General features: G+C 37.3%; 1 protein-coding gene across 4 annotated transcripts; it reads right to left on the bottom strand.

Annotated features, from left to right (window-relative positions):
- Window positions 1-1,210: 1,210 nt before the first annotated feature.
- On the bottom strand, window positions 1,211-9,581 carry LOC104595075 (P-loop NTPase domain-containing protein LPA1 homolog 2-like). Of its 4 annotated transcripts, none has more exons than XM_010255652.3 (8): window positions 9,366-9,581; window positions 8,845-9,029; window positions 7,659-7,993; window positions 5,724-5,805; window positions 4,861-5,277; window positions 3,222-3,950; window positions 2,864-2,974; window positions 1,211-1,839 (listed from the first exon to the last, which is right to left on the bottom strand). In XM_010255652.3, the coding sequence occupies exons 2-8, from the start codon at window positions 8,992-8,994 to the stop codon at window positions 1,456-1,458; spliced, it is 2,208 nt and encodes a 735-aa protein (XP_010253954.1). In that variant the 5' UTR covers window positions 8,995-9,029; window positions 9,366-9,581; the 3' UTR covers window positions 1,211-1,455. The 4 variants fall into 4 exon arrangements, with proteins under 4 accessions (XP_010253954.1, XP_010253955.1, XP_010253956.1 ...); XM_010255653.3 differs by having other exon boundaries at window positions 8,845-9,015; XM_010255654.3 differs by having other exon boundaries at window positions 8,845-8,995; window positions 9,366-9,531.
- Between the last annotated feature and the right edge of the window lie 296 nt (window positions 9,582-9,877).

Below are 9,877 nucleotides of genomic sequence, written 5' to 3'. Positions count from 1 at the left end.
TGAGATTTGTGGTCAACCTAAGCCCAACCCTAAAATTTAGGCTTAAGGCTAAGCCCAAATTGAGCCCCGTCTTCCCAACCCAAGCCCAGCCCGCATTGTAATTTGATGCACTCAGGTTGGACTCAGGCCTGGGCCGGGCTTGTGTTGGTCAATGAACCAGTTTTAAAATTATACATGTATATATGCATCTATGTGAATCTGTATGCATATATCATATATGTATGAATGTGTATAATTGGATTGGACTTGGGCCAGATTTGCACTACCTAAGGACTAGGCCAGGGCCCAGTCCAAGGTCTAAAAATCTGAGCCCAGCCCATGTAAAACTGGGCTGGTCGGTTTCAGGCTTAGGCTGGGCCACCCAAGTTGCATCCTACACCGTATACATGCTTAATCAAAACGTATAGTAATCCATTTCCAACCCTTGTTAATATAAATTAGTACTTTACCAATATTTTGAATCCTAAAATGACGAGAAAAAAAAAACAGAAACCAGTTGATTTATTGACTACTACTTGTATGATTGTATCTTATCAGTCCCCACTCACACTACTAGAAAGTAGAAAACCCACATTGTTTCATCTAAAATGCTATCGGTACAACTACCCGGCACATTGTTTCATCTCAGATGTTATGCTGCATTTAGTATGCTTTAAGGGAATTAATTTTGATAAGTTGTGAATATAAGAATCATTTTCAGTTATAGATGTCCAAAGTCTTCGGAACCTTTTTCTTTTTTTTTTTTCGTCAAAACTCATTCTGAAAAGTGATTACACTTTATTTGGAACTAAAACAATTAACTCCTAAGAAAAAAATGCCAAAAATTCCCACGTGGTAACAAATCTCCGATACCTCGCTCCAAAGTCCAAACCAATAAGACCATGAATAGCGAACCCGGATCTCCTAGTACCCAGCCGCACATTGGGAATATCTCCCCATATTTATGTCAAATTCGTGGGAAGAGATTCCCAATGTACGGCAGGATTCCCATGTTTTCAGTGTAGAATAGCAGTCCCAATGTACGGCAGAATCCCAACGCATGAATAGCAGTCCCAAATACATATTAAATCCGATAGAAATAGGCCAGTCCGAGATCGGGCTACAAAATGTGGTTTGGCTTATTCAGCGTTCTTCCATAGTATTAGTTAACATCGTTCATGATAATTGCACACAATATCTCACCAACACAATACCAGTCCAGCCCACTGGGTTATTAGAAAAAAAAAAAAAAATAAAAATAAAACGAGATAATAAACAGGGCGAAGTCCATACTTGGGACATCAGAACTATATTTACAAGTAGAGAAAGAAATAGAATAGAAAATAATAGAACTTACAACGTGAAAAAAGAAAACAATAAACCTAAGATGCCTCGATAACCCAGCTGGGAGCTCTCTACAAAAGCCTCAGAGATTAAAAAACAAAGACAAGAAAAAACAAAAGCATTTCGCTACATCTATCGTGCTCCAGAGAGGATGGGCCCATTGACCAATGATCCTTGTTTTCCAAAAGCTGGAATGCTGAGTGAGCGTTTTCTCATTTTGGCATTGCCAGCAGCCAGTGGGCTCTTCTGGTTTTTCTCCACGAGAATAGAGGAGTAAGAGCATGGTGGCTCTGCCGTCGCCTCACTACTGGTTTTCATGAACATATCTAAATTCTTCTTGTACTTTTCTCTTAGACTTTCTCCCTCGTCAGTTGTTAGGTCCTTGTGGGGAGGCACAAGTTTCCTATTGGAATCTTCATCATCCGACCAGTATCCATTCTCCAACCCATCTCGAATGGCAAGATCCTCATATTCCTCATCAGATTTTGTTGATTCCTCATCTACTGAACCCTCCATCTGAGAAAATAATTAATGGTTAATGCCATGGTTTTGGAAACCAGACCGGACCGGATGGTCAGACCGGTTGACCCAGAAACATTCAGGCAACCGGTTTCGTTTCACCCTAAAATCGTTCTTGGGCAAAAAACCGTTGGTGGTCAAACCATCAACCCATTGACCCTGACAATGGTTTTTGACTGTTTTTCTATTTTAATTATTTTTTATTTTTTAAATCAGAACAGGATGTCCAGGAACCGGTGGCTAAAACGGTTCCATGTCCGATCCAGTTTTTAAAACCTTGGTTAATGCAATAATATATCAGATCCAAATATTCAGCCAACATCTAGGAGCAAATTCACTCAAGCGACAAGACTCGATCTAGAAAACCAAATCATGCCACCAAAGAGACTCACAGAAGTTTTCTACGAAAAAAAGAAAAGGTCCCAACAGTAACAGAAGGAAGACGAATTAATATAGTTGTATAAACCAAGGCTGCTGATGCCGATGTGCATTTGAATCAGCTGCCTTCCGTTTAAGGTCATTCAAAGATATATATCAAAACCATAAAAAAAGCTTGAAAGAGATTTAAAATGGTCTGACCTCAAACTGTTGGGATGACCAGAAAAAGGATGGCGTGTGACCCACATACAAGTAAGCTAAATTGCCTCAAGCTGAATTTGTAGTTCCAGTACCCCTCGAAAGACCCCAAATAGCTGGAACCAAATTTGGGTAATGGCTTATAGTCTTGTAGACTCAAACACCTAGTCACTTGCAGTAACAGAATTCGACAAGAATTCCATTTATTTATTTTTTTCCATTGGAAAGAAGTAAAAATGTCTGAAAGTACGGGATTAAAAATTGCAGCAAAAAATGAAAAAAGAATTGGTACTTACGGATCATCTCAAAGCGGAGATAAAACATTAGTTTTTGAGATGCTTCCAACATTTTCTTGAGAGGGGTATACTGATACGAACTAGACTTGAACCTCTTATATATCAAAAAATGACAAAAAACCAGAATATCATATTATACTCAAGCATACCTCTTCGTCAATTCGCTTGTCATCTATATCACTTAGATCTTCATCACTTCCCGCTTCAGTTGGATCATCAGCTTCTTCATCACTACCAGAAACTGAAAGTTCCTCTTTGAGCTGGAAGTATGAGGGTAGAACACAAGGGACAAAAGAGGTTAAATCCACAACCATTGTGTAATAGAAAATGAAGGCTAACAAAAGACCTATATCTCAGGCCCCAGCAATATTGATGTATGATCAACATTGCTGTGTTTGCCTGATCATATTTCACAACTCACATGCCACTACATCTTCCAAGTGAAAGTAATTCAAATATAATCCAGCATAAAACAAATAGTGACCGAGTCAGGAGAGTAGGTGGTACCTCTTTGGCAGGTCCATCAGATATCCGTGGAGAGCTGCAGCATGAAGAATGATATCTGCTCCCAGTCTCATCAGCCCTTGATTCATCAACACTTCCGGTGTGACTTGTACCACCTATATCACTGGGCCAAGCACTAATTCCAAAGCTACCAAATTGAAGGTTAACTGGTTCCGCCTTATCAATCTGTAAGGGTCCATACATAGGAGTTCCTATGCCTTTCTCAGGGGACGTGATCAATTTGCCACTATCAACAATTGAATCTACAGGCCAAGCCTTCGCCACAGAGCCATCAATATTGAGAAGAGCCATTAGATGCCTAGAAGACCCTATTCTCTGGATCAGTTGAAACATCCCCTTGGAACTTAATGAGTTGGCAGCACACTGATTTCTGTACTCCTCTTGAACCACAGCAACTGTGTTTGTAGCAGAGTCATACAACTGCTCCCCTGCTTCACGTCTGCGAAGACAGCTAAAGACTGTAGCATGGATGGCTGCAACACTCCTGTCAACATTGGTATTGTTTATTTTGGGAACCAGATGCTTATCGGCACGGTTGCAGAGATACTCTTGTATTGTTCTGATATTGCGGATATATTTCACATATTTATTTTTGGCTGGGTCTAGTGTCATGTACTTTGCACGAACTGCAAATCTCTCCAAGTGTTTATCCTCATTTGTGATGTAAATCATGAATGGAATTATTGAAGGATGCTTTTTCATAAGCCCCATCTGGCAAGTCAGAAAATTAATTGCAGTCAGAACATCCAAATTATGCTACACTACTGCAGAACTCTGGAAAACTGAAATGATCTCTTTTGCCCCCCACCCCCACCCCTCAGCCCCCCAATTGGCTTAGTTCGGCTGAAATCAAGTCTACCAGGAGATCAAGTTAAACCATATTTAACAACCATATAATGTTGGATATAAAACCATGCACAGAATCCATTTTTTCACAGAGGGAAGTTAGGGGAAAGAAATAATAATAATAATAACCAGGAATTTAACAGATCTTTTTTCTCTTGTTCATTGTCTCCTTCTTTCCTTTGACAATCCAAAAGAATGAAATGGATTGGTTGTCTCAATAGCAGCTCATCCTTAACTACCCAATTTTCTAGGTGTGATTCATTGAAAGGCAGGCCGTGGTATATATATATATATATATATATATATTATCAATGGCCGTGGTATATATTTATACAAGTACTTGCCACTGAGTATTCAAAGAACAAAAGAAGCATAGTTTTATGTTACAAAAAGCAATTGCACTAAATAATATTATGTAACAATCTCCCTTTTCACCAATTAATAGAAAATTAAAAGAAGAAATTCATAATTTAATTCCAACTAAATGATCAGTCAATCACTACCATTTGATAGAAAGTTTCATCAATATAATAATAAGATTAAAAGAACAATTGGATTTATCCTATTCATCCCTCAAGAACCATTTGTTTAGGCTATGTTTGGTTTGAAGGAAAATATAGGGAAAGGAAGGGAAAGCTAGGGAAATCTATACAAAGTTTGTAAAGGTTCCCCTACATTTCCCTTCCTTTCCCTACCTTTTCCTTTAGGGACATGAAAAACAGTAAGAAAGAGAAGGGAGTACAAAGATTATTCATTTCCAACAGAATTTACTCACCACAAAGTTGAGGCTTAAGTGAACACCCTCAACAACTACTGATTCTTTTCTTTCTTCCCATGCAGTTATCAACCGATCAAGACTGTCAATTACCATCTCACTTTGTGCTTTAAATCCCCCAATCACCATTTGTTTTGTTCCAATCAGTTCAGTAGTACTGGGACCTACATCCGGTGTCCTGGTATCAGGTCCAGTTCCATTAGAGATTTCATCCTTGGACTGTGAGTAAGAAACATGTGCTAATTTCCTTGCTTTCCGTTTGCTATTTGCTACTGCAACTGCCACTGGATCCAGGAACTCCCCAGCATGATATGTAGATGCCCAGAGTAATGGGTTTTGCTTTTCATCAACAAAGCTACGCATCATGTGCCTAATTGAATCTGTAGAAATTACAGTTGTGATGCCCAACCTGCTACCCTGTGAGAAAACATGCTTAAGGCTCAAATTTCTAACTAAAAATGCATAGAAATTACATATCTACAGGTTGAATGTGTGAATTAGATGTTAAATAAAGAATGGCATACACCAAATGTAAATTTGTACGAACAAGTTCTGGGAAGGACTATTTGCCATTTTGGTGTGTTGTAAGAGTAGACATGTAATGCAAAAGAAACTATTGGGTTTAGCAGAAATATTATAGATGTTACATTCATGTTAAACTTTTTATGTTTCCAATGGGGTTGACTGATCCCAAGTATTCCTGTTTACACCTTCAGCATATCATATCCTAATTCAAATTAATTTTTTTATCAAATAAATAATTGTTAGGTTTAGCAAAAAATGAGAAGAAATAAGAAATAATAATCAACTTTCTACATTCAAATTATAGAAAAAAATGCCTCTTCAGGGAAAGTGTAGAATACCAGCAAAGCAGACAAGGTAGATTTGCCACACCCACTTGTCCCACACAACAACACAGTCACAGATTCCTTTCTTTCTCGGATTCTACAAGAAGAAAAGAGAACATTAGATGAAGACAAAGAACATAAATAAATATGATAAAAGAATACTGAATTCATATCTGGACAAAATTTTAATTGCAGGGTTGGGGGATAGAAGTTTGGAGCCAAAAAAAGTGCAATGCCCATGGATGCAAGCCATAATTCATAGATTGAAAGCCATTGATTTTCCCATTCCACAATTTAAATTTATTTCCTGATTCCGGCAATTCAGTCCCATCACTTCTATTGTAGTTTTTTCAACCTTGTACAGTTGACATAGTTACAGGTAATAATCAAAACAAGTTCAATGATTAGATTCAAGTTGATTAATGATATACTCCCATTCCATAAATTTAGTTTATTTCCTGTTTTGAGAAATTCAGTTCTGTGATAGTCTCTTAAAACGTGTACGGTTGACAGTTGACACAGTTACAAGCAACACAACTTGTGGATAGCTTACATTTTCTTTTAAGATTGAATGAATATAGTGTATTTTTTTTTTCAGGGAGTTGGTTTTTTCCTTATTTTTCGCTTTTTCTCTTCTTCAGCAAAAGTAAATGATAGTTTGATGTCTTTCCTTAATCTCTCTTTCCTTGCTTTATGGAAGAGTTAATAATCAACAAGGCATTTTCAGAGAGAATACATAATGGCAAGTTGCTTTATTTCTATGTTATCTAAGTACTCATGAATAGATATGTAATGTGCCATCAATGTATGTGTATACTTAGATTTTTAGGCAACTTATTATGACAATTGTGCAATTTTAGGAACTAACAAGTATTAGTTGGAAATGAGAAAGTCACTAATCAATTCTAGTAACTGCTTGCTTTTCCTTTTCCTTTCATTAACAACAGTGTGTTAAAATTCTTAGGATGTTCTTATTAGAAATAAGCAACTTATGCCTCACAACTCCACAACCCCTGATTCCACTCTGTATCCATATCCATGTATTGGGTTTTGAATTTTGAGAAACAAAGAATTGCATCTTCATTTCTCCTATCCACATCCATAGTTCCAAATCCATATCTAAGCATTACAGTATCTTGGTCTCACTGGTCCAGGATCTAAAATGTGCACTTCAATTCACCATGGGTTAAGATGCTTTTCTTGTACGAAATTGACAAAAAAAAGTAACTGCTGATGAACTGACACAGTGCTACTTTTGTTGTATGAAAAAGGTAAGTGGAAAAGTAATTATAAATAGGTATATTCTAGACATTTTATCAGCAATTAAAATTTTCAAACGTTATAATATATGGTATTTTCAACTCTGTATGCATCCTTTTCTCTATTTTGATAGAAAATTTAGTGTTAGTCAGGTCGTTAGTGGCTGAAGACACATATAGAACACAATAATGTGGCATCACAACCGTGGACTATTACATTTAATGCCCAAGGAATTCACTGACATATGTGCAACAGATGCATTTATATTTGTATTCTTAATAAATGCATACTGTAATTCCATTGTTCCTATTGACAACTGTGAAATGCTTCTCCCAGGTCCAGTATTATAGTTACTGGAAAAGCTAAACCCAGATCCATAATGCAAACCCTTATCCATCATGCATCAACCCATATAGATGCCTCCTCCCCCAACCTAAAAGAAATAAATAAAGAGAAAAAAACATCATAATTTTGATGTAGCATAAAGAGCCAGCCATTGAAAATACTTTACAAGTTTAACTGCCACATACAGGACTTCAAAATGCTTTAAGATTAGGAAAAAAGTGAATTTATAATGACCAAGCAAAAAGAAACAGCAGGATACATTAAGATTATAAATACCTATAAATCCATTCTAAGTTGGAGAATAGAATGTTGTTTCAAATACCAGAAGAAAAAAGGATGTTGTACCTGCACGCCAAAAGCAAGTCAGCCCTCTGATTTGGACCTACATACTTGTATAGGGCGAGAGAATCACAAACAACATTCAAGAACGTCTCTCTTTTAACAAAAAGAGTTGTCTGTCTTTTGTAGAGCTCAAATGGTTTACTATTATATCCGTCATCTTTCTCAGAAACCAAATGGTTGTCAACCGTTCCTTTATCCAAGAAACCACCTGCTCGCTGGCCATTTTCCTTCTCAGAATAACCTTCCAAAACATCTAAGCCCGCAATTTCCATCCCCACTGAAGACAAAGCATCACCGGAACATTCGCTTCTCATTACTTCAAAAACCCTCCTACTAATCTGGCAGTATCAGAATGAGGAAAATCAGAAAGAACTAAAATATTTTTTACCCTATATTTAGAAAGAAACAATAAAGAATCAAAATAAATTAAACAATAAGTTAGGAAATGCTAAACTCTCCAAGGAAAGGATAATCTCAAAAACAATCATGTAGAAGGCCGGAAAATATAAACCATGAACGCTTATAATTTCAGAGTTCGCAAAAAAAAAAAAAAAAAAAAAAGTTCAAATGGTGGCGAACTGGCGATAAGGTATTATAAAATATCAGAGCCCGCAAAATATAAATCATGAACGCTTATAATTTCAGAGTTTGCAAAAAAAAAGTTCAAATGGTGGCGAACTGGCGATAAGGTATTATAAAATATCAAAGCCCGCAAAATAAGTTAGGTATATTGGAAGATAAGATTCATTGCAAACACTTCTTTCCTACTTGTAATGAAATATTAAGAGAACAAGGAAAAGGCCTTGACTCTCATGAAACCTTGACCACGGCCCTCATGTACAGGGAACTAAGGGAGGGAAAAAGGAAGGAGAACCTTAGAAACCGGTTGCCAAATGGAGACAGCTATCACAGATTAGAGCCTACTTTGTTCACATAAAATTTCTTTCGGATGTTTGTAGGTCCAAATGGTATACCAATATACCACCTTGCAACTTTATTCAGAGATTATCCACACAAACGCAAATTACAGGTATGAACAGAAAGAGATCCTGGACTCAAGAATTGAGCCTGTAGGTCCCGACTCTCCAGACCAAGACTTAGCATTTAAATCAAATCAAATTGAAATTAATTATACAGACATAGAACAAAAGACATTGTAAACAAAAACAGCAAAATTTATCGTTATTACCTTAAAGGCATGTCGAGCTTTGCATCCCATGAGCTGCAGAGTGCTCTGTAGCACGGGTCTGGTGTATCGGAAGGAGTTGTTTCCTCTTCCTTCTTTCTTCTCTCCGTCGTCCAAGACGACTATATACAACAATTTAGTCGCTTCCGGCATTCTGACGAAAAGAAATAATCCCTATAAAAAAGAACCTGAAAATAACAGTTAAAATTAAAGAAAGCAACAGCTACCGAACATCAGCTAACAGAAAACTTTCATGCAGAACCACAAATAACTACCCCAAAAAGAAAGGAAAACGGCAGCGTTTTTCATCAGAGGTTCAAACTAATAGAATGCTTGAAGCATTAAGCTCGCCAAATTTCAAAAAGAACTTCCGGAAGAAAAAAAACTCCGTAAAATCAAAACTTGAGATTAAGACGACGAAAACAGAAAAAAAAAAAAAATCGTAAAAACAAACAATGCAGACCAAAACTCCATGCAATCACAAGGCGGACGAGAGACGCAAAAAAGCGAAAAACCAGCCGTACCTAGAAATCTAAATTAATCGCATTCTTGAACGATGAAGGGCGAACACCGTACGACATGTAATGTAGTTAGGGTTTTCTAGAGCTTCGATCTGCCATTTGGAGAGCTCCGAACATGCTCTCGCCATTGCCTGTCACTGATTTCAGGCATCACAGAAAACGAGGCTCCACGAGTCTCTCTCTCTCTCTCTCTCTTCTCCTTGTCTTCGTCTCTGTCTCTTCTTCTTCCTGCCTCAGCTTCTCTCTAAATATGGTTAATTGAATTCAACACCTTTAACAAAATTTTAATTTTAAAATCCACGGTCGCACCGCTTCCTCCCATTTAGAGGTGGAAGACCCGCGAAATCGACCACCCTTGCCGCCGATTTCGGGGAATGGCATGTTATGTAATTATTTGAAAAATTGAGGTCTGTTGTACAGAGAATCTTGAGCCTTTTGGATCTAGTTATAACCGTATAAGAAGAGACCTATCACCTAGACGGCTAGACCAAACCTTCGTCGTTCGTTCATCAAAT

The sequence above is a fragment of the Nelumbo nucifera genome, chromosome 2 (genome assembly GCF_055504915.1).
Source record: "Nelumbo nucifera cultivar China Antique chromosome 2, China Antique-T2T, whole genome shotgun sequence".
NCBI classification, from domain to species: Eukaryota; Viridiplantae; Streptophyta; class Magnoliopsida; order Proteales; family Nelumbonaceae; genus Nelumbo; species Nelumbo nucifera.
This window is presented reverse-complemented; position numbering and strand designations above follow the sequence as displayed.

Excerpts from the sequence above, each read along its gene's own strand:
- LOC104595075 (XM_010255652.3), bottom strand. The coding sequence starts at position 8,994 with ATGCCGGAAGCGACTAAATTGTTGTATATAGTCGTCTTGGACGACGGA. Across the intron at positions 2,975-3,221 it reads CTGATGGACCTGCCAAAGAG|CTCAAAGAGGAACTTTCAGT; the intron begins GTACCACCTACT and ends TCATACTTCCAG. Across the intron at positions 1,840-2,863 it reads ACAAGCGAATTGACGAAGAG|ATGGAGGGTTCAGTAGATGA; the intron begins GTATGCTTGAGT and ends TTATTTTCTCAG.